Source organism: Heterodontus francisci, chromosome 22, assembly GCF_036365525.1.
Source record: "Heterodontus francisci isolate sHetFra1 chromosome 22, sHetFra1.hap1, whole genome shotgun sequence".
Classification (NCBI taxonomy): Eukaryota; Metazoa; Chordata; class Chondrichthyes; order Heterodontiformes; family Heterodontidae; genus Heterodontus; species Heterodontus francisci.
In genome coordinates this window covers 50,077,740-50,105,252 of record NC_090392.1, presented here as the reverse complement: position 1 = coordinate 50,105,252, position 27,513 = coordinate 50,077,740, and the positions used below count along the sequence as shown (strand labels likewise).

The following is a 27,513-nucleotide window of genomic DNA, read 5'->3' as shown; positions in this document are numbered from 1 at the left end:
TGGATGTTAGGAGGAGTTGGGTGTTCTGTTAATCAGCACCACCAATAAAATAGTTTGTGATGTTCATCTCATTGCTGTTAACCACCATTGCATTCCCAAAGTGATTCATTGTATGCAGTGTTTCAAGGGCACATTGACCACGTGGTAATGTGTAACATAATTGCAGAGTTTTTTGCAGTGATCATTTCCAGTTAGCTGCAGGCAGGGTGAAAAAACAACTTTTCTTTGTGCTCTTCCTGCTGTTCAGTTACTGTGCAGCATTGCTGACACCTGTTACACATCATAACAACTTCTCCTTTAATGGGTTTGGAACGTTGTCAGGTACAATGTCAGACCAGTGTGGCAGTAAGGCCACTACAATTAGCAACAGCATTCCTGGGTTAGAGAGGGAAAAATCAACCAGGATTTCTGCTCTAACTGCTGGAAAGTACGCAAGGGTATTGGCTGAGGATACAGTTTGGCTGAGATGTCTTCTGTGATCAAGTAACCTGCCAACAATGAATATTTATGCCTGCGTGTGAGGAATGACCATTGATGGCAGTAAACCTGGGCTGCCGGCACCTATCAGGCCATATTTCATGGATTATAGCTTCTAGGAGAGGAGGGAGAAAATTGAGTCCTGGATGGAGGGAAGCCGCCATCCAGCAGTGATTGAGAAATTTCTGTTCTGTTTTGGTTTGGTTTTGTTTTGTTTTCTTCTTTTCCATTTTTGCTTTCAGACGGCATCTACACACGATCCTGCCATTCACACCTCTTCTAGACACGACTTTTTTTTTAACTTTTGCCATTACCCATTGGCTTTGCACCATGAACTCTTTTGTCATTTAATCTTTTCTGCTCTGTCACAGACCTTCCCTCTTGTTCTTTTCTCACTCTCCCCCCCCCCCCCCCCCCCACCCCCTTTCACTTGCTCAAAACATTTCTAACTTTTCCCAATTCTGGTGAAAGGTCATTGACCAGAAATATTAACACTGTTTCTCTCTTCATAGATGCTGACAGAACTACTGAGTATTTCCAGCATTTTGTGTTTTTACTTCAGGTTTCCAGCATCCATAGTATTTTGCTTTTGTTTTAAGAAGCTTCTGTTGTCTCTTCCAGGGCACCATGGAAGTATTCAAGTTTTTCTCTGATCTGCTCTGATTTAGGTAGCCAGTGGAATGGTGCTTGTGATGACCTTCTTCCTAATTACCTACACCTTTCACTCCACCTGGGTGACCAGCGAGGCGTACTCATCTCCCTCCATCGTGCTGTCCGCCCGTGGAGGGGATGGAAGCAGGATTATCTTTGATGACTTCAGGGAGGCTTACTACTGGCTCAGGCACAACACCCCAGAGGTATGGGCACTGAATTTATATAAAGCCACTTGTAATGGTGAGTTCCGCAACCATAAAAACAGAAGAGAGAATGGGAAAGCCATCATGCTGACACACTTAATGGCTGGATTCGAACAGGATTGCAAAAGCCAGAAAGCGAGTCTCTACAGGCTCCCTGTGTGAAGCAGGGGAAACCCCAGAATAGGAAATGAAAGAAAACAATATTAAGTTTTAGCTGTGTGACAGGTAAATCTTTGTGTTGCATCCACTTAATTATGCAAATCTGAAGTCTTTGTGTGCTAAATGTTGTGGGGGTGGGGAGGGGATGGTGATGCTTCCAGAACAAGCAGAAGCTTGCCAGACCTGCATTTCCTGTTTTTATTTCAGAAGCTTGCTGAATTGTGACAGCTTTTCAACTTTCAGATATGTGCTGCCTTTGGACCTGCACCAGTTTAGCAGAATGTACTTTGAGTAAAATGTAACTTATATGCTGGTAGTGTAGGAGCGAAGAGCAGTTCTGTCTCTGTGTTACAAGATAATTAATACCTTATCTAGCTTGTATCTGCTTTCTTGAGTTCTTTGAATGATAGAGTTTAATGCAGGATATTTGTGCTAAACCATTCCATGTTTTAAGCACCTTCTGTGCAAACATTTATTCTAACTTACCCACTTCCTGTAATAAAACTGATTTCTGTACCCTTCAGTGATTTGAAATACTCCTTCACTGGTTACTTTTGTAATTAGAAAATAGCGCCACAAGGGTGCAGTAACCCAGTGCTGGATTAGTAACCCAGACATCATCAGTTCAAATGCCTATCCATAGGCAAGTTGTGAAACTGAATTCAATAAATTTGGAAATTAATGAGTTGACATCATGAAAGCTGCCAGATTGTTTAAAAATTGATGTCCTTCAGGAAAGGGAACCTGTCGCCACTACCCGACCTGGCCTACAAGTGACTCCCAACCACACTATGTGGTTGGTACTTAATGCCATCAAGGCAAATGGAGGTGGGCTGCATATACTGCCTTGTTAGTGTTACATGTATCACCAAAGACAAATGATCTTTGAAAAGGAGCTTTTTAAAATTCTGGTCAGAATGTTTCAGGTTTTCCCCTCTAATTGGTTTGGATTTTTATCATTTTTTGGCCTTTCCCAGGAGGTTATTTTTCTCCACTTGGGTTGTGGAGTGTCTATTTGTTTAGTTTAGTTTAGTTTAGAGATACAGCACTGAAACAGGCCCTTCGGCCCACCGAGTCTGTGCCGACCATCAACCACCCATTTATACTAATCCTACACTAATCCCTACTAAATTCCTACCACATCCCCACCTGTCCCTATATTTCCCTACCACCTACCTACACTAGGGGCAATTTATATTAGCCAATTTACCTACCAACCTGCAAGTCTTTTGGCTTGTGGGAGGAAACCGGAGCACCCGGAGAAAACCCACTCAGACACAGGGAGAACTTGCAAACTCCACACAGGCAGGACCCAGAATTGAACCCGGGTCGCTGGAGCTGTGAGGCTGCGGTGCTAACCACTGCGCCACTGTGCCGCCCAATTGAGATGCACAAGATATTGCAGTTGTGTGAAGCAGGCTGAATGGACCAGGTATTTTCCTGTTCACCATTGTAATTTCGAGTTGCTACTGTGGTGCTGTAGAGATACCCTGTGCTGCTTCAAGTAAACTGGTGATGTGAATTAATGGAATAGTCAATTTCTCTTCAGTGCCGGCATGTCTTAAATTGACTCTATTTTCAGGATGCCAAAGTGATGTCATGGTGGGATTATGGTTATCAAATCACAGCAATGGCCAATCGAACCATCCTAGTAGACAATAACACCTGGAATAACACTCACATCTCCAGAGTCGGGCAGGTGCGTATCTTTAGAAAATGTAATTTCATTTCAGCAGAAACCTCAACATACACCCACAGAAGAGGGTCATGGGCCAAATATTGTGGGGGGCCAGCTTTCAGATTAAATGAAATTTACAGACTTTCACTTTAATTTGTCTGGTATTCGTGTCGCATTTTTCTCTTTTTTTTTGTCCTTGGTGAGAAATGTAGCATTAGGTTTCCCTCTAGAGATGAAAATAAACACTGCATCTGCTAGAAATCTAAAATAGCTTCAAACTCATTCATTGTCCCTTCCAGTTTTTCACATCATTAGTTTGCCCCCTAATGGCCGAAAGCATAGCCTTCAGCATTTCAATTTTCTGCACAAATCCATGTTTTCTGCAGAACAAGCCAAGCCTCCTTGTAAGGACTCAAATTCTCCCAGTTTCTCCATCTTGGTTGCATCTGTTCTGACAAACCAGCTCGGAGCGTTGGATATTTAATCCTTTTGTTCCATTTTATCCAGTGCATTCGATATGTCTTCCTTTTTCCTCAACCGAGAATTCCCATCCCATTTCCCACACTTAAGCTCTCACTCCTTCCACTTCCTCCCAGACAAGAATAGGGCTCCCTGTGCCCTCAGTTTCCACCCCACCAGCCTGTACATTCAATAGATCATTCTTTGCCATTTCCGCCACATCTAGTGTGATGCTACCAACAACCCATCAACTTCCTCTCCCCTCCCAGCATTCTGAAGAAATCATTCCAGCCACAACACCCTGGTTCACTTCTCAATCACCCCAACACCTCTCTCCTTCCCACAGCAGCTTCCTGTACAAGCACAGGAGATGCAATACTTGCCCTTTGCCTTCCCACTGTCCTGGGCCTCCTTCCAGGTGTAAGAGATTTACCAGTACTTCAGTCAATGTAGATACTGTATTCGCTGCTCGTGATGCAGTCTCCACTACATTTAGTGACAGCCACGGCTCAGTTGGGAGCACTCTCGCCTCTTGAGTCACGAGGTTCCGGGTACAAGTTCTACTCCAGTGCTTGAGCACAAAAAGCTACGGTGGGAGTGCTGCATTGTCAGAGGTGTTGTCTTTCGGATGAGACATTAAGCCGACACCCCATCTATCTGTTCAGGTGGATGTAAAAGATCCCATGGCACTATTTCAAAAAAAGAGCAGGGCAATGTCCTGGCCAATATTTATCCATCAGTCAACATCACAAAAAACATAATCTGGTCATTATCACATTGCTGTTTGTGAGAGTTTGCTCTGCACTAATTGGCTGCTGTGTTTCCTACATTACAATAATGACTACACTTCAAAAGTACTTCATTGGCTGTAAAAGTGTGTTGAGACATCCAGTGGTCGTGAAAAGTGCTATATAAATGCAAGTCTTTTTTTTCATTGGGGAGGCCAAACACAGATTGGATAAACTCTTTGCAGAGCATCTCTGTTCTGTCTGCAAGCGTGATCCCAAGCTTCTGGTTGTCATTTTTAATTTCCCACCCGACTCTCAATCTGACACCTCTGTCCTTGGCAGCCTCCACTGTTTCAGTGAAGCTCAATGGAAGCTAGAAGAACGATCTTTTGACTCAGCACTTTACAGGCTTGCGAACTCGATATTGAGTTAAACTATTTCAGATCATAACCACTACTTTCATTTTCTTCTCAGGCAGCAGATGTTAATGATTTTGCTTTTGCCGTTTACACCTCCTCTCGGGCTTTTTGTTTCTTGTACCGTTGCCATCCCCTTTTGCCTTGCACCATCATCCCTTTTGTCACTTAATATCTTTTGCCTTCCAACCTACCACTGACCTTCCCCTCCTTACCTTCTCTGCCTCTGTACTTGCTTAAAACCTGTTACATCTTTTTTTTTCAGTTCTAATGAAAGTTCTTTGACCTGTAGCGTTAACTTTGTTTCTCTCTCCACAGATGCTGCTTGGCCTGAGTATTTTCAGCATTTTCTCTTTTTTTTACTTAAGCCAATCCATTACCCTGGGCCCAAGATGCCAGCCATGGTTTGTGAAGTAGCACTCTCCCTTTGAGTCAGCAGGCCATGGGCTCGAGTTCCATTTGACACTTGAGCACATAATCTAGGCTGGCACTCCAGTTAAGTACTGAGGCTGCACTGTCAGAGGTGCTGTCTTTCAATTGAAACATTGAACTGCGGCCCCATCTGCCCCCTCAGGTAGACGTAAAAAAGCCCATGGCATTATTCGAAGAAGAGCAAGGGAGTTCTCCTTGATGTCCTTATCAACATTTATCCCTCAACCAACATGTAAAACAGACAATCTAGTCATTTATTTAATTGCTATTTGTGGCAGATTTCTGTGCGCATTGTGGCTGCCATGTTTCCTACATTACAACAGTGACTACACTTCATTGGCAATAAAGTACTTTGGGGAGTCCTGAGGTCATGAAAGGCACTATATAAGTACAAGTCTTACATTTTTACATTGGAGTTTCTCACACCTACGTAAGTCTCATAACTCTACAGCAAGCCCTTACGTACAACATTCATTAGTAAATGCAAGGGTCTGCATCAGGTCCTGTGCCATTATCCTGTACTATCTAACATTGGTTTGTATTGTACAATAAACTCTGGCCCTGCTGTGCCTGAAAAACCAGAAGATGCAAAATATTTTACTGAGTAGCCATTCTTTCAATTGATCCTGCAAACCATTTTGATTTGAAAAATTAACCAGTACTGATGATGAACTGAACAATTTGAAATTCATATATCTAATGTCTTAGTTCTGCGAATTTCTGACCAGGTTAGCAAACTTATGTGGTTCAGTGACATCAGTCATCTTGGCAAACAGATGACAGGTATGTAAACTCCAAGGTTTCCCCCTCAATGTTTCTGTCCCTATCTCACCCTATTCCATTGACGCAACCACATCCTGACATTGAACACCTTCAACTCTTCTCATTGGCATCGGAGCTCAATGTTTCAAACGCTGCCATTTATATCCTATTTAAGTAGCTTGCCTAACATCCTCTATCCTCACTAACTCCCACTGGCTCCGTCTCAGCCCAGTGACTGCAGTACCACTGACCTTATTTACTAACCACTGCACCGCCTCATCCCATCCCACCCCCGTCTCACAATCACCGGAAGCCCTATTTCTGCACTCATGCCATTCAGTCATCTATCTTTGGGCTTCTGCGTATCTTCCCTTCTGGGCATTCCTTACAGTGACAGAGCTTTCTTGGTCTCGCCCTGAAGAACACTCTCCTTATACCTCTTTGCCTTGCTCCATCCCTCCCCACAATATCCTCCCCAGTCTTTGCATTCTTAAACCATCTATTGTGCTATTTCTTCTGCATTATCAAAAGCTTCCATAAAGCATCTCCCCTTCACTCACCTCTTCCCACTCTTACTAAAGTGTCCATTCTCCCCAGTGTTAAAGGTGCTATTTAACTGGAAGTTGTGTGACAATCCAGACCAGTGCTGAGCAACCATATAAATTCTTCTAATGCAAGATCTGGTGACTTGAATTTAATGAAAACTACAATGAACCGCATTTACCTGATATCCCAATATCATAACATAGAAGACAAGATATGGGGATAGTGTGGGAAAATGCCATTGACGTAGAAGATCTGCCATGATCTGATTGAATGGTGGAGGAGGCTCAAGGGGCCAGATGGCCTACTCCTGCTCCTCTTTCTTATGTTAAAAGATGTACTTATTCACACAGAGCTGTAGAGGTGTGGAATAGAATTCTGACCAGACAACTGTAGGCAGAATGAGAGGAAACTTATAGATATTGCATCCAAATGTCATTAACACTGGATATGTTTGCACACAACTAGGCAATGGCTTCTCCAGAGGAAAAGGCTTACGAGATCATGAGAGAGTTGGACGTCAGCTACGTATTAGTCATTTTTGGAGGTCTCACAGGATATTCCTCTGACGGTAAAGTGCCTTTGTGTTTCTATGTTGCATTTCCTTCAGCTGGAGCAGAAAGGGGAAAGTGTAAAGCTTCAACTGAGCCACAAGTCTGCACTGTGAGTCTGAAAATGAAAGCTTGCTAGTGGAGGTTTCTCTTCAAAATTACAGTTGATGTTTCTTCACGGTTACCATGCTTGCTCTGACCTGCAGGTATTTTGCTGTAATTTTCTTGCGCTCCTTATCCCCCCAGTACCTTCTCCCAATGACCATTCTGTATTAAGCCAGGTAGTGAGTGCTGGCAGACTTTGACCATGTAGGGATATTGTCCTGTCCTTACTTGATGTCCATATTTCAGGAAGATCAGCTGCATCAAGATCAGGAGTAGGAACCCTGGCTAGCTTTATCCCCTCTTCAGGGACAATGTGGCCAATTGTAATGCCCACCCATTGACCTGGCTGAAATCAGCTGACTCGGCACAGTCTGGGGAAGGAACCTGAGAGCATCCCATACTATAAAGGAGGAAGGAATTTGGATTTATAAAGTACCTTTCATTGGTACCTTTCAAGTATCTTATTTTGGGATATCTTAAAGTACTTTAAAGCTACCTTGTTACTTTTAAAGTGTAGTCACTATTTTGTAGGCAGTTGTATGCTCCTCTAAGGCTCAGTACTTCACAGGGCAATAAATTAATCTCTTGTGCTATTCAAGTGCATTATCGCATTCTTGTTTCAGAAGGTTGACTTTACTGCATGAATTTAAAAGAAATCACCCTTTAATTGAAATTAAAAACCTTGGTTTAGAAGTGCATCATTACGTGGAAACTCCATTTGACAAATTGTTACTAAAAGAGCAGAAAGGGGGCCATTCAGCCCATCATGCTGGTGCTAGCTCTACACCTGGAGCTGCTTATTCTAATCCCTCCCCTTTCTCATATTTTGTATTCTTCCTTTTCAAATGCTTATCAAGTTTCTTCTTTGTTATAGCTCCTGATTACTATGAAGAGGCAAAAGTAGCTAGTAAAAGGGATTAATTGGCAGAATGGATACAGTAATGGATACTTGATTCCTTGCCAGTATTTTAAAACAACTCGTAAACAATAAAAATCTCAAATCTATTGTAATTCTTATAGTCTTGGATCAAGTGTCCAGAAAGGCTTTTATGCAAGAAAGGCAAGCAGGAGAGTCTCCCATGTACCTCCACACTGTATAGTGTTGGAACAAGAAGGGAAGTGCTACCACCCTGTATCACTTTGTTTGATCTGGGCTGGGCAAAAGAATTTAAAACATTAGAGTTACAAGTATATGGGTTCGAAATGAGCTTCAAATTGCTGCTGAATTTCCATTATTCTGGTAGAGAATTCAACTGTGAAAATCAAGGGATACTGAGAAGTACTCTTGATTTTCATCTTCATTCAGTGCCTTTTATCACTCATTTTTTCCTTTTAGATATAAACAAGTTCTTGTGGATGGTGAGAATCGGGGGAAGCACAGACACAGGCAGACATATCAAGGAGCATGATTACTACACCCCGACAGGAGAGTTCCGTGTTGACAGAGAGGGCTCCCCCGTCCTGCTCAACTGTATGATGTACAAAATGTGTTACTATCGCTTTGGCCAAGTTTACACGGAAGCAAGTGAGTGTTGGCGATGTGTGTCTTTTAGTGTGTGTTGACATGGTTAACTGTAGCATCAGTGAACAGAGTTTACATTTTACACCAGCACTGCAATCATAGTGGAATCGTAACCTGAATCGGGAGTTGGGGCCTCGACCTCATGCTGCAATGAAGAAAGACATATTCATATAGTTCCTTGCACGACTACCATCTTTAATCCATTAAAATGCTCAAGTGTAGTCACTGTTATGATGTCGGAAATACCGCAACCAATTTGTACACAGCAAGATCCCACAAACAGCGATAAGATAATGACCAGATAATCTGTTTTAGTAATGTTGGCTAGGACACTGGGGCAAATTCTCCTTTTCAGAATAGTGCTGTACGATTTTTACATCCACCTGAGAGGGCAGACAGACAGGGCCTCAGTTTAACGTCCTGTACGAAAGGCAGCACCTCCAACAGTGCGGCACTCCCTCAGTGCTGCTGTAGAGTGTCAGCCTAGATTATGTGCTGAAGTCTCTCGAGTGAGACTCAAACCAATGACCTTCTGCCTTAGGCGAGAATTGCTACCCACTGAGCTGCAGCTAACATCATAAAATAGGAGTGAGAATCCCTGGAGAAGGTGATCTGGTTTTTTTTCACTGAAGAGTCAGTGCAAGCTTTGACACTTGATTCACATTCTGCATTTAACATCAATCATTTAGTATCAATAATTGAGTACACCATGAAATGCTGTGAATAGTTGGATAGTGGAAGAAGCAGACAGAATGTACTTATAAAATTCTAAAAGCTGATACTTTCAAAAATGGGTCACTCATTGCTGAACTTCACTTTAGCCCATTTTGCATGCACATAAGGATGTGAGGAATTGTATCCTTAATATTCTACAGATTCACACCTGCACGTGGCTTTTTAAATTGATCTGGGTTTGAGGCAGGGTTAAAAATCCAACTTTCGCTCCCACTTAGCTTATCATGAAATTTATTGAGCTTAGAACAGCCAATGGGCTTGGCTTGGGAAAAGGTGAAATCTGGAATTAACGGGGATGCAGAGGGAGTGCCCACACTGCATGTTGAGTTTAAAGTTCACTCTGATCACATTGAGTAGATTCAGAATAATTGTTGTATTCCAGCTTCAATCGGCTTTAGTCCCCAGCAGCTTGCTCCTGCTTGTAAAGCATAGAAAATGCTCTTTCTCCTTCAAAGAACAGATAATTTCATCAGGTCTGAATAAAAATTTATTGGACTCTCAGACAAATTATCTAAAACCAGTTATTACCATCTCCCAAGGAATTTCTTTGATTCCACCTTAAAATTGCCATAACTTTAAAGTGATACTTAATGACTGTCAGGTTGAAAACTCGTCCGTGAGCGTTGGGAATTAAATACTTCCCTTTTTGTATCCATTGTCCACACCAAGGATTTCTTGTCAGATATTAAACAGGTTGGATACAGAGTAAATATCCTTCTACACTGATTCAATAATCACAGTATCAGGTACAGATCAGAAGCGGCGCAGTGGTTAGCACCGCAGCCTCACAGCTCCAGCGACCCGGGTTCAATTCTTGGTACTGCCTGTGTGGAGTTTGCAAGTTCTCCCTGTGTCTGCGTGGGTTTTCTCCAGGTGCTCCGGTTTCCTCCCACAGCCAAAAGACTTGCAGGTTGGTAGGTAAATTGGCCATTATAAATTGCCCCTAGTATAGGTAGGTGGTAGGGAAATATAGGGACAGGTGGGGATGTGGTAGGAATATGGGATTAGTGTAGGATTAGTATAAATGGGTGGTTGATGGTTGGCACAGACTCGGTGGGCCGAAGGGCCTGTTTCAGTGCTGTATCTCTAAATAAAAAAATAAATCAATACATAATAGAAGCAATGTTAAACTTCCTTAACTCAACCTTGGCAAGCATGTACAGGTAAAATTAAAAAATTGTTTAGCTTTAAATGTTATCTTCCTGCACTTTACCCAAACAATGTTTCTTGACTCCACCCTCAGCAGACCCCTCTCTTTTTCACCCATCCCTGCCCCAACCCCCAATGCTGCATCACTCTGATGTTTCAGTTTCACATTATATGGGTTACTCTGTGCTTCTGAATGCAAAGATCCAAATTGAGACTGTTTTAACCGAGGTGTCAATTGACAAATGGTTCCATTGTCTTTTCCACAGAACGCCCGCCTGGGTATGACAGAGTGAGGAATGCTGAGATTGGGAACAAAGACTTTGAGCTTGATGTTCTGGAAGAGGCATACACCACCGAACACTGGCTGGTCCGTATCTACAAGGTGAGTGCTGAAAGCAACTGCATTCTTTACATTGTCCTAGAGATACAATGGCTTGGTTTTGTGAGATGACCTTGCTGAGCTGTTCTGGAGGTTTCAGCTTGGATTTGTGGGATTTGGCATCTTCAGTAAAATGGAGCTTTGCGGTGACCTGGTGGGTAAAGTCAGTCTGCCAAATAGCACTGAATCACCACAGACCAGACATCCCAGGTTACTGAATCTCACACAGACTGAGTATCCCAGTCCCCAATCTGTGATGAATAACAATCTTGCCCAAGGGCTCAGTGTTTTAATCTTAGGAATCCTGTGTGTGGATGTGAAAAATCTTCCAGGGCTCCCACTCGTCCTAGCAACTCCTGCAGGAATGTTTGTGCAGTTGGATATCAAATTTATATGGGTTCCTGGCATTTTTGTACTTGTCTTCTAGCTCAATAACCTCACCTGTGGGTTTATTCTACAAAGAACTGTCCAGTATCAGTTCGTATTATAGCTGTAGGCAGTCCAATGTTAGATGGGTTTGCACATCTGAAGCTAGCAGGTATTACTTTGTGATGGTGTGGTTGGCTGTTTGAGGGGGATGCCTTCAATGTGGTGTGAATGCTGCCAAATAATCACAAGAAACACTTTCAATAAATAATTACCAATTGTACACAAGGTTTTTGCCCAGGGGTTGTGTAAGTGGGATGTAATGATCCTTTTGCAATGTTACATTTGTCCATATCTGAGTAGTAGTATCACTAGGTCTATACATACAAAAATACGGAATTGGCAGGTAGGAAAAGACGAGCTGATCAATGGTGGCTGGGGCATCATGACTAAACATTTCCTCTCTCCTCACCCTCCCATCAGTTGTGTAATTTCTTGAGGGGCAGAAAACCCTCGGCCTTTAAAGAAGAAATATGCTGGAAAATTTCTCTCTGACCCCCTCAGGTAATCCCGTTGACCAAGTATTATCTATAAAGACACTTGCGTTCTATATGATGCAGTCCCTGCCCCAGTCAAGAACTGGTCCAGCTCCCTCTTGAAGACAGACAGGGAGTCAGCACCCCCCACACCAGCCAGCAATGTATTCCAGGGGCTCACTACTCCCCAGGAGAACAACCACTGAAAATCCAGTCTATTTCCACTCAGAGTGAACTCGTGTCCCCTAGGCTTCCCAAATCTGTTAAACTGGAATAATGATCAATATGGATGCTATCCAGCCCTCTCATTATTTTATAGGCCTCTATCACATCACCTCTAAGTCTATGCTGCTCTAAAATAAATAAACCCAGGTCACTGAGCCTATCTGAGTAGCTTAGTACTTTAAGATTGAATTCATTCTTGTAGCCCTCATACAAAGAATCAAATTTGACTAGTGCACTGTAATGTCAGTATAAGGGTTGGTAGCATACTGGTAATGCTTTTGGAGACATGAGTTCAAATCTCACCATGGCAGCTGGGGTAATTTACATTCAATTAATCTGGAATAAAATGCTAGTCTTATTACTAATCACAAGACTACCGAATTGTTGTAAAAACCCTATCTGGTTCACTAATGCCCTTCAGGGGAGGAAATCTACTGTCCTTGCCCGGTCACATGTACATGTGACTCCAGAGCCACAGCAATGTGGTTGACTCTTTACTGCCCTCTGAAATGGCCTAGCAGACTACTCAGTTGTATCAAACTGTTGCAGAAAGGCCAAAAAAAAACCTAAAGGACCACTTGGCATCGAACTAGGTACCAAGAGCACAGGGGCACACCCTGCCCAGTCAACCCTGCAATGTCCTCCTCGCTAACATCTGGGGACTTGTGCCGGAATTGGAAGAGCTGTCCCACAGATTAGTCAAGGAACAGCCTGACATGGTCATACTCACAGAATCATACCTTACAGCCAATATCCTAGACTTATACCTGCTAATGTCCTGAACCACCGGCAAGACAGACCCACCAGAGATGGCGGCAAAGTGGTATACAGGCAGAGAGTCCTAAACATTGATTTCTGTGCCCATGAAGTCTCATGGCATCAGATCAAACTGGGCAAAGAAGATTTCTACTAATTACCAACTACCGCCCTCCCTCAGATGATGAACCAGTACTTCTCCATGTGGAACACCACTTGGAAGAAGCACTGTGTAGCAGGGGCACAGAATGTACTCTGGGTGGGGGACTTCAAAGTCCATCACCAAGAGTGTCTCAGTAGCACCACCACTAACCAAGCCTGCTGAATCTTGAAGGACATTTCCACTGGACTGGGCCTGCAGCAGGGAGAGAAGCAACAAGAGGGAAAAACCTACCGTATTTGCCGGACCATAAAGCATATTTTAAAAAGAAATACTTAGGAAATATTTGGGTATAATCTTCAGACCATAACACGCACACAATTTTAGTTGACATTTTTTCCAGCTCAATGAGCTAGGAGTGACCACCGCACACAGTTCTTGTGGAGCCGAAGTCCTGTCTTCACATTGAAGACACCCTCCATCGTGTTGTGTGGCACTACTGCTGTGTTAAATGAGATAGAGTTAGAACAGATCTAACAGCTCAAAACTGGGCATCCATGAGGCGCTGTGGGTCATCAGCAGCAGAATTTTATTCCACCACAATTTAGCCTGGCATATCCATCACTCTACCATTACCATCAAACCAGGGACCAACCATGGTTCAGTGAGGAGTGCCGGAGCAGCACCAGGCATACCTTAAAAATGAGGTGCCAACCTGGTGAAGCAACAATGCTGGACTTAATGCATGCTAAACTGTGGATGCAGTATGCTATAGACAGAGCTGAGTGATACCACAACAAACAGATCAGATCAAAGCTGTGCTGTCCTGTCAAATCCAGTGAGATTAACTGCCCTTGACATCAAGGCAATATTTGTCTGAGCATGGCATCAAGAAGCCCTGGAAAAATTGAAGTCAATGGGAATCAGGGTGAAAACTCTCCACTGGTTGGAGTCATACCTAGCGTTTTCATTTTCCCAATTACTGACTCCTTGTTTTACAACCCAAAAGCCTGGGAGGGCGAATCCCATTGTTCTTCAGGTGTTAGTGCTGTAGTGTCTCTTTTTCAGAAGAGTCTTTGATCTGTGTTCTCTGTTGTCCTGTTAACCTTTCGGAGAGTGGAGATTAGGTCACCTGACCTTCTGGACTCCATTTTGAACTTGTAAAAATCTCAACTTTTAAGATATTATCATGAAACAAAGTCCAGCATTCATAAGACAAAACAGTTCACTTGAGTGGCACCTCAGCCACCAACTTAAACATTCATTCCCTCTACCATCAACGCACAGTGGCAGCAGTATGTATTATATACAGGTTGGAATGCAGCAGCTCACCAAGGCTTCTTCGACAGCATCTTCCAAACCCCCGATGTTCACCACCTAAAAGTTCAAGAGTAGCAGACACATGGAAACACCACCACTGGCAAGTTCCCCTCCAAGCCACACATCATTCTGACTTGGAACTATTATCACTGTTCCTTCACTGTCGCTGAATCAAAATCCTGGAACTTACTTCCAAACAGCACTGTGGTAGAACCCGCGCCAGATGGATCACAGCGATTCAAGAAGGTGGCTCACCAGCACCTTCTCGAGCAATTAGAAATGGGCAACAAATGCTGGCCTTGCCAGCAATGCCCATATCCAATGAAAAAATAAAAAAAATTTGAGGGCGGCGCAGTGGTTAGCACCACAGCCTCACAGCTCCAGCGACCCGGGTTCAGTTCTGGGTACTGCCTGTGCGGAGTTTGAAAGTTCTCCATGACCGTGTGGGTTTCCGCCGGGTGCTCCAGTTTCCTCCCACAGCCAAAGACTTGCAGGTTGATAGGTAAATTGGCCATTGTAAATTGCCCCTAGTGCAGGTAGGTGGTGGGGATGTAGTAGGGAATATGGGATTAATGTAGGATTAGTATAAATGGGTGGTTGTTGGTCGGCACAGACTTGGTGGGCCGAAGGGCCTGTTTCAGTGCTGTATCTCTAAATAAATAAAAATAAAATAATGGTGGTGGACAATTAAACAACTAAATAAAGGAGGTGGCTGCAAAAACATCCCCATCCTAAATGTTGATGCAAAAGATAAGGCTGAAGCATTTGCACCATCTTCAGTGCCGAGTGGATGATTCATCTCTGCCTCCTCCTGAGACCCCCACTATCATAGATACCAGTATTCAGAGAATTCGATTCAATCCACATGATATCAAGAAATGGCTGAAATCACTGGACGCAGCAAAGGCTATGGGCACTGACAACATCCCAGATGTACTACTGAAAACTTGTGCTCCAGAAATAGCTGTACCTTTAGCCAAGCTGTTCCAATACAGCGACAACACAGGCATTTACCTGACAATGTGGAAACTTGCCCGAAGTATCAAAAAGAACAAAGAACAGCACAGGAACAGGCCATTCGGCCCTCCAAGCATGCGCTGATCTTGATGCCTGTCTAAACTAAAACCTTCTGCACTTCCGGGGTCCGTATCCCTCTATTCCCATCCTATTCATGTATTTGTCAAAATGCCTCTTAAATGTCTCTATGGTACCTGCTTCCACCACCTCCCCCGGCAACAAGTTCCAGGCACTCGCCACCCACTGTGTAAAGAACTTGCCTTGCACATCCCGTCTAAACTTTGCCCCTCTCACCTTAAACCTATGTCCCCTAGTAACTGACCCTTCCACCCTGGGAAAAAGCTTCTGACTATCCACTCTGTCCATGCCGCTTATAACTTTGTAAACCTCTATCATGTCGCCCCTCCACCTCTGTCGTTCCAGTGAACACAATCCGAGTCTATCCAACCTCTCCTCATAGCTAATGCCCTCCACACCAGGCAACATCCTGGTAAACCTCTTCTGTACCCTCTCCAAAGCCTCCACGTCCTTCTGGTAGTGTGGGGACCAGAATTGCACGTAATATTCTAAGTGTGGCCTAACGAAAGTTCTGTACAGCTGCAACATGACTTGCCAATTTTTATACTCTGTGCCCCGACCGATGAAGGCAAGCATGCCGTATGCCTCCTTGACTACCTTATCCACCTGCGTTGCCACTTTCAGTGACCTGTGGGCCTGTACGCCCAGATCACTCTGCCTGTCAATACTCCTAAGGGTTCTGCCATCTACTGTACACTTCCCACCTGCATTAGACCTTCCAAAATGCATTACCTCACATTTGTCCGGATTAAACTCCATCTGCCATTTCTCCATCCAAGTCTCCAACCGATCTATATCCTGCTGTATCCTCTGACAATCCTCATCACTGTCCGCAACTCCACCAACCTTTGTGTCGTCCACAAACTTACAAATCAGGCCAGCTACATTTTCCTCCAAATCATTTATATATACTACAAACAGCAAAGGTCCCAGCACTGATCCCTGCGGAACACCACTAGTCACATCCTTCCATTCAGAAAAGCACCCATCCACTGATACCCTCTGTCTTCTATGACCGAGCCAGTTCTGTATCCATCTTGCCAGCTCCCCTCTGATCCCGTGTGACTTCACGTTTTGTACCAGTCTGCCATGAGGAACCTTGTCAAAGGCTTTACTAAAGTCCATATAGACAACATCCACCACCCTTCCCTCATCAATCATCTTTGTCACTTCCTCAAAAAACTCAATCAAATTAGTGAGACACGACCTCCCCTTCACAAAACCATGCTGCCTCTTGCTAATAAGGTCGTTTGTTTCAAAATGGGAGTAAATCCTGTCCCGAAGAATCCTCTCTAATAATTTCCCTACTACTGACGTAAGGCTCACCGGCCTATAATTTCCTGGATTATCCTTGCTACCCTTCTTAAACAAAGGAACAACATTGGCTATTCTCCAGTCCTCTGGGACCTCACCTGTAGCCAATGAGGATGCAAAGATTTCTGTCAAGGCCCCAGCAATTTCTTCCCTTGCCTCCCTCAGTATTCTGGAGTGGATCCCATCAGGCCCTGGGGACTTATCTACCTTAATGCTTTGCAAGACACTCAACACGACCTCCTTTTTGATAATGAGATGACTGAGACTATCTACACTCCCTTCCCCTAGGCTCATCATCCACCAAGTCCTTCTCCTTGGTGAATACTGATGCAAAGTACTCATTTAGTACCTCGCCCATTTCCTCTGGCTCCACACATAGATTCCCGTTTCTGTCCTTGAGTGGGCCAACCCTTTCCCTGGTTACCCTCTTGCTCTTTATATACGGATAAAAAGCCTTGGGATTTTCCTTAATCCTGTTTGCCAATGACTTCTCATAACCCCTTTAGCCCTCCTGACTCCTTGCTTAAGTTTCTTCCTACTGTCTTTATATTCCTCAAGGGATTCGTCTGTTCCTAGCCTTCCAGCCCTTACGAATGCTTCCTTTTTCTTTTTGACGAGGCTCACAATATCCCGCGTTATCCAAGGTTCCCGAAACTTGCCAAACTTATCCTTCTTCCTCACAGGAACATGCTGGTCCTGGATTCTAATCAACTGATGTTTGAAAGACTCCCACATGTCAGATGCTGATTTACCCTCAAATAGCCGCCCCCAATCTAAATTCTTCAGTTCCTGCCTAATATTGTTATAATTAGCCTTCCCCCAATTTTGCACCTTCACCCGAGGACTACTCTTATCCTTATCCACAAGTATCTTAAAACTTATGGAATTATGGTCACTGTTCCCGAAATGCTCCCCTACTGAAACGTCGACAACCCGGCCAGGCTCATTCCCCAATACCAGGTCCAGTACGGCCCCATCCCTAGTTGGACTATCTACGTATTGTTTCAAGAAGCCCTCCTGGATGCTCCTTATAAATTCTGCCCCATTGAAGCCCCTAGCACTAAGTGAGTCCCAGTCAATATAGGGGAAGCTAAAATCACCCACCACTACAACCCTGTTACCTTCACATCTTTCCAAAATCTGTCTACATATCTGCTCCTCTACCTCCCGCTGGCTGTTGGAAGGCCTGTAGTAAACCCCCAACATCGTGACTGCACCTTTTCTATTCCTGAGCTCCACCCATATTGCCTCGCTGCATGATCCCTCCGAGGTGTCCTCCCGCAGTCCAGCTGAGATATTCTCCTTAACTAGTAATGCAACTCCCCCACCCCTTTTACATCCGCCTCTATCTCGCCTGAAGCTTCTTGCCAATCCTGTCCTTCCCTCAACCAAGTCTCTGTAATAGCAACAACATCATAGTTCCAAGTACTAATCCAAGCTCTAAGTTCATCTGCCTTACCTGTTATACTTCTCGCATTGAAACAAATGCACTTCAGACCACCAGTCCCGCTGTGCTCCGTAACATCGCCCGGCCTGCTCTTCCTCTTAGTCTTACATTAGTATCTTTGTCCACAAAAAGCAGGACAATCCAATCTGGCCAATTACTGCCCCATCAGTCTATTCTCAGTTATCAGCAAAGTGATGGAAGGTGTTGTCAACACTGAACAACAACCTGCTAACCGATGCTCAGTTTGGGTTCCATCAGGGCCAGTCAGGTCCAGACCTCATTCTAGCTTTGGTCCAAAGATGGAGAAAAGCTGAATTCCAGAGGTGTGGGGAGAGTGACTGCCCTTGTCATCAAGACAGCATTTGACTGAGTCTGGCATCAAGGAGCCCTAGCAAAATTGAAGTCGAGGTGTTGGGGGAAAGCTCGCCACAAGTTGGAGTCATACCTGGCATAAAGGAAGATGTTGTTGAGGCCAATCATTGCCCCAGGATATTGCTGTAGGGGTTCCTCAAGGTCATGTCCTAGGCCCAACACCTTCATAGAACCATAGAAAAGTTACAGCACAGAAAGAGGCCATTCAGCCCACTGTGTCTGTGCTGAGTGAAAAAACTAGCCGCTCAATCTAATCCCACCTTCCAGCACCTGGTCCTTAGCCTTGCAAGTTACAGCATTTCATGTGCAGGTCCAGGTACCTTTTAAATGAGTTGAGGGTTTCTGCCTCCACCACTGATCCGGACAGTGAATTCCAGATACCCACCACCCTCTGGGTGATCAAGTTTTTCCTCATGACCCTTCAACTAATCACCTTAAGTCTGTGCCCCCGGTAATTGACCTCTCTGCTAGGGGAAACTCGTTTCTTCCTGTCTACTCTATCTTGGTCCATCATAATTTTGTTGTACTCAATTAAATCACCCCTCAGCCCCCTCTGTTCTGAGGAACCCTAGCCTATCCAATCTTTCCTCATAGCTGCAACTTTCAAGCCCTGGCAACATTCTTGTAAATCTCCTCTGTACTCTATCCAGAACAATTATGTCCTTCCTGTATTATGGTGACCAGAACTTTTTTTTAAATTCATTCCAGGATTTTGACCCAGCGACAGTGAAGGAATGGCGATATAGTTCCAAGTCAGGATGGTGTGTGGCTTGGAGGGGAACTTGCAGGTGGTGGTGTTCCCATGCATCAGCTGCCCTTGTCCTTCTCGGTGCTGTCTAAGGAGCCTGGGTGCATTGCTGCAGTGCATCTTGTAGATGGTACACACTGTTGCCACTGCATTGGTGGTGGAGGGAATGAATGTTTGTGGATGGGGTGCCAATTAAGTGGGCTGCTTTGTCCTGGATGGTGTTGAGCTTCTTGAGTGTTGTTGGAGCTGCATTCATCCAGGCAAGTGGAGAGTGTTGCATCACACTCCTGACCTGTGCCTTGTAGATAGTGGACAGGCTTTGGGGAGTCAGGAGGTGAGTTACTTGCCGCAGGATTCCTAGCCTCTGACCTGCTGTTGTAGCCACGGTATTTATATGGATGCTCCAGTTCCGTTTCATATCAATGGTAACCCCCCCCAGGATGTTGATAGTGGGGAATTCAGCAATCATAATGCCATTGAATATCAAGTGGACATGGTTAGATTCTCTCTTGTTGGAGATGGTTATTGACCGGCACTTGTGTGGCACGAATGTTTTTTGCCATTTACCAGCCTTAGCCTGGATATTGTCCAGGTCTTACTGCATTTCTACATGTACTGCTTCTGTATCTGAGGAGTAGTGAATGGTGCTGAACATTGTGCAATCTTTGGCAAACATCCCCACTTCTGACCTTATAATTGAAACAAGATTATTGATGAAGCAGCTGAAGATGGTTGGGCCTAAGACACTACCCTGAGGAACTCCTGCAGTGATATCCTGCAGCTGAGATGATTGACCTCCAACAACCACAACCATCTTCCTTTGCTCTAGGTATGACTCCAACCAGCGGAGAGTTTTCCTCCTGATTCCCATCGACTCCAGTTTTGCTAGGGTTCCTTGATGCCATACTCGGTCAAATGCTGTCTTGATGTCAAGGGCAGTCACTCTCATCTCACCTCTTGAGTTTACCTCTTTTGTTTATGTTTGAACCAAGGCTGTAATGAGGTCGGGAGCTGAGTGGCCCTGGCAGAAACCAAACTGAGCAATACTCCAGCTGTGGCCGAACCAGCATTTTATGCAGTTGCAGCATTGCCTCCCTGCTTTTGTATTCTGTACCTCAGCTAATAAAGGAAAGCATTCTATGTGCCTTCTTCACTTTATCTACCTGTCCTGCTACCATCAGGGACCTGTGGACATGCACTCCAAGGTGTCTCACTTCAGCCCGTCTCAAAATCCTTCTGTTTATTGTGTATTCCCTTGCTTTGTTTGCCCTCCCCAAATACATCACTTCACATTTCTCCGAATTGAATTTAATTTGCCACTTTTCTGCCCACTCAACCAAACCATTGATATCATTTTGGAGTCTACGGCTATCCTCTTCACGATCAACTGCACGACCAATTTTTGTGTCATCAGCAAATTTGCCAATCATGCCTCTAACATTTAAGTCCAAATCATTAATATATACCACAAATATATACCTTCAGCTGCTTCATCAATGACCATCCCTTCAACATAAAGTCAGAAGTGGGGCTGTTTGTTGGCAGTTGCACAGTGTTCAGTACCATTCGCAGCCCCTCAGGTACTGAAGCATTCCGTGTCCATATGCAGCAAGACCTGGCAACATTCAGGTTTGGGTTGATGAGTGGCAAGTAATATTGCCTGGCACTTGTGTGGCATGAATCTCCAACAAGAGAGAATCTAACCATCTCCCCTTGGCATTCAGCAACATTACCATCGCTGATTCCCCCACCATCAACATCCTCTGACCAGAAAATTAACTGGACCAGCCATATAAGTACTGTAGCTACAAAAGCGAGTCAGAGGCTGGGAATTCTGTGGCGAGTAACTCACCTTCTGTCTCCCCAAAGCCTGACCACCATCTACAAGGTACAAGTCAGGAGTGTGATGGAATACTCTCCACTTGTCTGAATGATTGCAGCTCCAACACCATTCAAGAAGCTCGACACTATCCAAAACAAAGCAGCCCGCTTGATTGGCACCATCTTAAACATTCACTCCCTCCACCGCTGATGCATAGTGGCAGCAATGTGTACAGTCGACAAACTAAGGCTCCTTTGACAACACCTTCCAAACCTGTGACCTCTACCAGCTAGAAGGACAGTTAAGAATGCGCAATAAATCTTGGCTTTGCTCACGACACTCACATCCCAAGAATCAATTTTTTTTTTTAAGTACACTGCTTCTGTGATATGCTTAACGTAACATTTCAAGCTGCTCCCACCAGCCATGACATGACAGACAAGTACATCAGGCCTAGTGTTCTGCTCAGAATGCCCTCTCCAGGCACAACCCAACCTTGGACGGATAAAAAGATAATTTTTTTTCTATTCTTTCATGAGTTACATGGGAATTTACAGCACAGCATTGGCCATTTGGCCCAACAGGTCTGTGCCAGTGTTTATGCTCCACATGAGTCTCCTCCGACCTTACTTCATCTCACCTTTTCAACATATCCTATTTCTTTCTCCTTCATGTTCTTACCTAACTTCCCCTTAAATGCATCTATGCTATTCGCCTCAACCACTTGTAGCAAGTTCCACCTTCTGGGTAAAAACGTTTCTCCTGAATTCCTTATTGGATTTTTTAGTGACTCTCTGACTAATGGCCTTGAATTGAACTGGGTGTTTTGAGTTCAAATAAATACAATCTAAAAAGTTCTGTTACATTTGACTGAAATCCTGGTAACTGGGCTGTTTGGAAACTTTCAAAGATTGTTTAACTTTCAAAATTTGCTTTTCTGCATTTTATCTGTCCACAGGTGAAAGATTTGGATAACCGAGGGCTCTCAAGAACGTAAAGGACACAAAGCAGCTACGATTGATAGCAGCACTGAGGCCTTGTCCTGTGAAGAAGAGCTGTATTTTTTTTATATACGCTAGTTTGGGAATAAAGGAAGAGATCAGAGTTTGTTTACACGTTGCGTTCTATCTGCGGCAATCTGTCTGAAATGTCCAATTGGTTGATGAATGATTCATGGCGAGTGACCAAAACATATTGCGTTGGGCTTAAGTTCTACCGTGGTCAAATAAAGGATTTAAATGGACACGGAGGAGTAGTGTGCTGTGTGTTTTTTCTTTCGAGGGTAGTGGGATTCACTGTATGACGTTTGGTTCTGAGGACGTTGTTATGTCCTGCTGTTGTCTAAATATCGTCTCACCGCCACCTCTTGAAGCTTCTAATTTGCTGGTATAGTTCACTGGGTGTTATCTGTCCTCTGGTGGGTCATTTTACATGTACTGACAATGAATGACCACAGCCTGTTTGGCTATGTAGAGCATTACAACTAAGTTTCCATCCTCACATGTGCAAGGGTCACTTAATTAGCCAGAGATGCTCTAGCAAAGAGCTGGCACAGGTATGATGGGCCAAATGGCTGCTTCCTAAGTTGCATCATTCTATTCGATGAACACCTGCAAGCTTCTTAATTATGCCATCTACATTTAAGCCTAAATCATTGATATATGCCATGAAAAGCAAGAGACCTAGTAGTATGTGCTGTGAACTCCTACTGGAAACTTTTCCAGTCACAGAAACAACTGTCGACCACAACCATTTGCTTACTTCCACAGAGTTACTTTTGGCTCCAACTTGCTACCTTCCCTTGGATCCCATGAGCTTTTAATTTTCAGACTTGTCTGCTCCATGGGAACTTGTCAAAAAAGGTGCTAAAATCCATGTTGACCACATCAAACACTGCCATCATCGGCCCTCTTTATTACCTCCTCAAAAAATTCATTCAATGTAGTCAGACATGACCCCTTAAATCCAAGCTGACGAGCCTTGATTAATCCATGTCTTTCTCAATGTCTATTTATACTAAACCTCAATTTTTTTCCAAAAGTTTGCTTGCCACTGAGGTTCGGCTGACTGGCCTTTACAACAATCCAATAGCTTCATGGTCATTTATTACTGATCCAACCTTTAATTTACAGATTTTTTTTCAATGAATTGAAATTCTAAATTGGAGCTCTGGATTACAGGTCCAGTGATGTAGTCATTACATTATTGTAACCAGCTAACCTATCAGGTTGTTTCATAGTCTCTGCAATGAGACATTCAGTACTGGATAAGAACAAATTTCCTATAATTAAATATTGTGAAGATCAAAGGTATTCTCTTCAGTCACCACCACAAACTCTATCCCTGGCAACTTTATAAACACTGATTCAACCTCAACTTGAATGCCCAGTTCTGGGCACTGCACTTTAGAAAGGGTGTGAAGTCTTTAGAGAGGGTACAGAACAGATTTACAAAAGTGGTTTGAGAGATGAGGGACTTCAGTTATGTGGATAGATTGGAGAAACTGGTTGCTCTCCTTTGAGAAGAGAAGGTTCCGAGGAGTTTTGATAAAGGTGTTCAAAATCATAGGTCTAGAGAGGGTAAATGTCCACCTGTTGGTGGAATGGTCAAGATCCAGAGGACACTAAGTTAAGGTGATCGGCAAATGACGCAATGTGAAATGGGGAAGAACATTTCAATGTCACAAGTGGTTAGGATCTGGACTGCAGTGCCTGACAGTGTGGTGGAGACAGATTCAATTGTGGTTTTCAAAAGGTAATTGGATAAATACCTGAAGAGAAAAGATTTGTAGGGCTACGGGGAAAGGCCGCGGGATTGGGACTAGCTGAATTACTCTTGCAGAGAGCTGACATAGATGCAACAGGCTAAATGGCCTCCTGTGTTCGAAGCATTCTATGATTCTATTCCATGAACTGTCAACTGTCTGAGGCAGAGCCACAGTGCACACAACCTTGATGTCATATTTGACCACGAGTTGAACTTTCAACCACATAACCACGCCATTACCAAGACTACCTACTTGCACCTCCGTAATTGCCTGACTCCACCCCTGCCTCAGTTCAACTGCTAAAACCCTCATCCACCCTGTTATTAGAACTAGACTTGACTATTCCAATATACTTCTGGTCAGACTCCCATCTTCCATCCTCCATAAACCTAAGCTCATCCAAAATCCTGTTGCCCATATCCTAATTCACACCAAGTCCCATTCAGACTTCACTCCTGTGCTCACATTTGTTCCTGGTTGAGCAACCCCTCAATTTAAAAATTCTCATCCTTGTTTTCAAATCCCTCCATGTCCTCAGCCGTCCCTGTATCTGTAACCTTCTCTAGTCCTGCAACCCTCTGAGAAATCGGCATTCCTCCAATCCTGACCTCTTGCACATCCCTGATTTTAATTGCTCCACCATTGGGAACTGTGCCTTCAACTGTCAAGGACCTCCCTAAGCCTCTGCACCTCTCTACCTCTTTCCCCCTTTAAGATGTTCCTTAAAACCTATCTCTTTGACCAAGCTTTCTCCTTATGTGGTTAACTGTCAAATTTTGTTTGATAATGCTCCTGTGAAGCACCTTGAGATGTGGATGAATAATCATTGGTTGGACCCTGTGCAGTCACACCACCAACAACATTACCAACTGACATAAGCACATAACAGAAATTGAATGTGTGATTGGTGCTTTTCTGTGGTATAAAAGAAAGATTAGGACTCTGCAGCATCCCATTCAACTAAAAAGACAGTTTGAGGCTCAGGCTTTGCATAATCCAGCTAAAATCTCTGTCATCCGAGCAGGAGCTGACTAATCTTGTTCACTGCAGTCCTTGCTGCTGTTTGCTGCCTATATTTACAGACTTTAATCTCATCCTGCAATATATTTGGGTGGCACTAGTACAGAAAATGAACAAGCATGGCCAATTCAAGGAATTGTTGATTTATGTCATTACATCATCACATTGGTAACCTAATATACAAATACATTACAAAAGACTTGTATTTAAATAGTACTTTCACAACCACAGTCCCAAAGTGCTTTACAACCAATTAAGTACTTTTGAACTGTGGTAATGTAGGAAACACAGCAGCCAATTTGTGGACAGCGAGGTCCATAACAGCAAGGTGATAATGATCAGATTATCTGTTTTATTGATTTTGGTTGAGGGATAAATATTGGTCAGAACACTGGCGAGATATCCCTTGCCCTTTGAAATAGTGGCATGGATGTTTACATCCTTCTGAGAGGACAGATGGGATCTCAGTTCAACTCACATCCAAAAGACAGTGCCTTCAAGTTCCTGGAGTGGGACTTGAACTCACAACCTTAGAGTGCTGAAACCATAGCAACATATACCAGCTTTATCAAGTGAGTCGTTGAGCAATAGGAACCATTCTCACAGCCTTTCTCCATCAAAAACAAAGTAGTCCACTTAATCACCACTTCAACCACTAGCCTAAACGTTCACTCCCTCTAGCACCAATATACCGTGGTTGCATTATCTACAGGGTGCACTGCAGCAGCGCTGAGACTTGTGACCTCCACCACTTAGAAGGACAAGAGCAATAGTTGCAGAGGAATAGCATCCACGTTCCTCTCCAAGTCACACACCATCCTGATTTGGAAATAGATCGCCACTCCTTCACTGTTGCAGGTTCTAAACCCTGGAACTCTACCTAACCGCACTGAGGGAGAACTTTCACTACATGGACTGCAGCAGTTCAAGAAGGCGGTTCACCACCACCTTCTCCTTTGCAACTCAGGACAGGCAATAAATGCCGGTCTTGCCAGCGAGGCCCACATTCCGGGAATGAATTCAAAGAAAAGCCTTGCTGGGTAATACTCTGCTGTATTGAGTGAACCTTTAACAGTCTTCAGATGAGATTCAACTGGAGACCCAAAATGATTATTTTCATAATTAATTGTCTTGAGACATGACAGATTTGTCTATTAGCTGAGAACTTTAATTAGAGTAAAATCGCAAGAAAAAACAAGCTCTCAACTCATTTAAAAAGTACTTTGACATGCACTTAAGTGGTGTAACCTGCATGTCTTACAGACCAGCTGCTGGAAGATGGGATTAGATTGGGCAGCTAGATTTGTCGGCCGGCACAGACACGACGGGCTGAATGGCCTCCTTCTGTGCCATAACTTTTCTATGTTTCTATCTCGAGTTGGTTTTTATTACTGCTTTACTTGCAGTGTGTTTAACATATTTCATGACAGCACTTTGACACATGAACTTCTCTGAATAGTTCTTTCAATATCAATTACAATGTCGTACTCCAAATTTAAAGTGCCTACAGCACTTAACCATAACTAAAACTGTTTTTGTCATTGAGAGGGGATCGGGGTTTCTTGTTCCTGGCTCTTGCTCATAATTCACATGCCAATATCCATGACTTGTGCATCAGATGGAAGATAAACTCAATTCACCTTTTCCTGCTAGCAGCTGCACTCAATGAACTTAGCCAAGCTCATCCCAGAATGCAGCAGATGTGTGTCTTCATAAACTCAGTGACCCCAGGGTAGTGTGAGAGTATCAGAGGGAGGAGCAAGGCAATTAAGTCAATTTAGCATGATGGTAAACAGCAACAGGAAATGTCCAATCACTTACACCATTCCTGTACTCATTTTCTTTAAAGTCAAGGGTGTAGTTGTCCAATTTGTCTCCTAATGTTTTTCTTGCTAAGCATCTGAGGAGGTGGATGGGTCAGGTATATCAGTCTTACAAATCGAACCTTTTCTATTTTTGATACCCAGTGTCAGCACTAGACGGAACTATATCAGATAAAAGTGAAAGATACTACGACACTGCTCCATCAAATAGGTACAGTATTGGTCAAATGCAGGGTAAACCCCATCTACAATGCCCCATTGACCACATTTGGGTCAGATGATACTTGCAGGTGATGTTTAATGCAGATTGGATGCAGAGTGAAGCTCTCTCAGCAGAACCTCCCAATAAACTGAGAAGTGTGCCTTCAACAGCACTACATCCATATCCACACCAGCAATCCAAGTTAAATGAGGAATATTGCTCTGTGAGTGAGAGAAAAGTATACTGAACCACTGCAACATCCTGGCACTGAGTCAATGTCTTTATTTTATTTGATAAAAGTATTGTGCTTGTTCTGAATCTGTCAAACTCCAGGCTCTGTTGCAGATGCAAAACGAAAGCCAGGCATTGTCCTGGAGTTTTAAATTTACATGCAGTTTCAATTGCTCTCTGATTGATATCAATAGTTTGCAACCAGCAACAACTACCTAGATTTATCTAAGATCAGGTCAGGCTAGCAGCTAAACAGCTCAACCTTACTCCAGACCTCTATAAGACCACAGAGCTAATTGCAACTCCTGAGGTCAGTAACATATTAATGTCTGACTTTCTCTTTTTGTATTGCAATTTGTTGGCATTTTATACAAAGTAGAGACACATCTCAGAACATAAGCGAATCCCCTGTGGCAT

General features: G+C 43.7%; 1 protein-coding gene across 4 annotated transcripts in view; it reads left to right on the top strand.

The window, feature by feature from the left end:
• stt3a (STT3 oligosaccharyltransferase complex catalytic subunit A) overlaps window positions 1-22,302 on the top strand; it is a 75,201-nt gene extending 52,899 nt beyond the window's left edge. For all 4 annotated transcript variants that reach the window (XM_068053818.1, XM_068053819.1, XM_068053821.1 and 1 more), the window contains 6 exons: window positions 1,146-1,334; window positions 3,076-3,192; window positions 6,980-7,082; window positions 8,504-8,692; window positions 10,840-10,955; window positions 22,012-22,302. In XM_068053818.1, the coding sequence (XP_067909919.1) occupies window positions 1,146-1,334; window positions 3,076-3,192; window positions 6,980-7,082; window positions 8,504-8,692; window positions 10,840-10,955; window positions 22,012-22,050 (753 nt within the window). In that variant the 3' untranslated portion in view covers window positions 22,051-22,302. The remainder of the gene's footprint in view (window positions 1-1,145; window positions 1,335-3,075; window positions 3,193-6,979; window positions 7,083-8,503; window positions 8,693-10,839; window positions 10,956-22,011) is intronic.
• The last annotated feature ends 5,211 nt before the right edge of the window (window positions 22,303-27,513 follow it).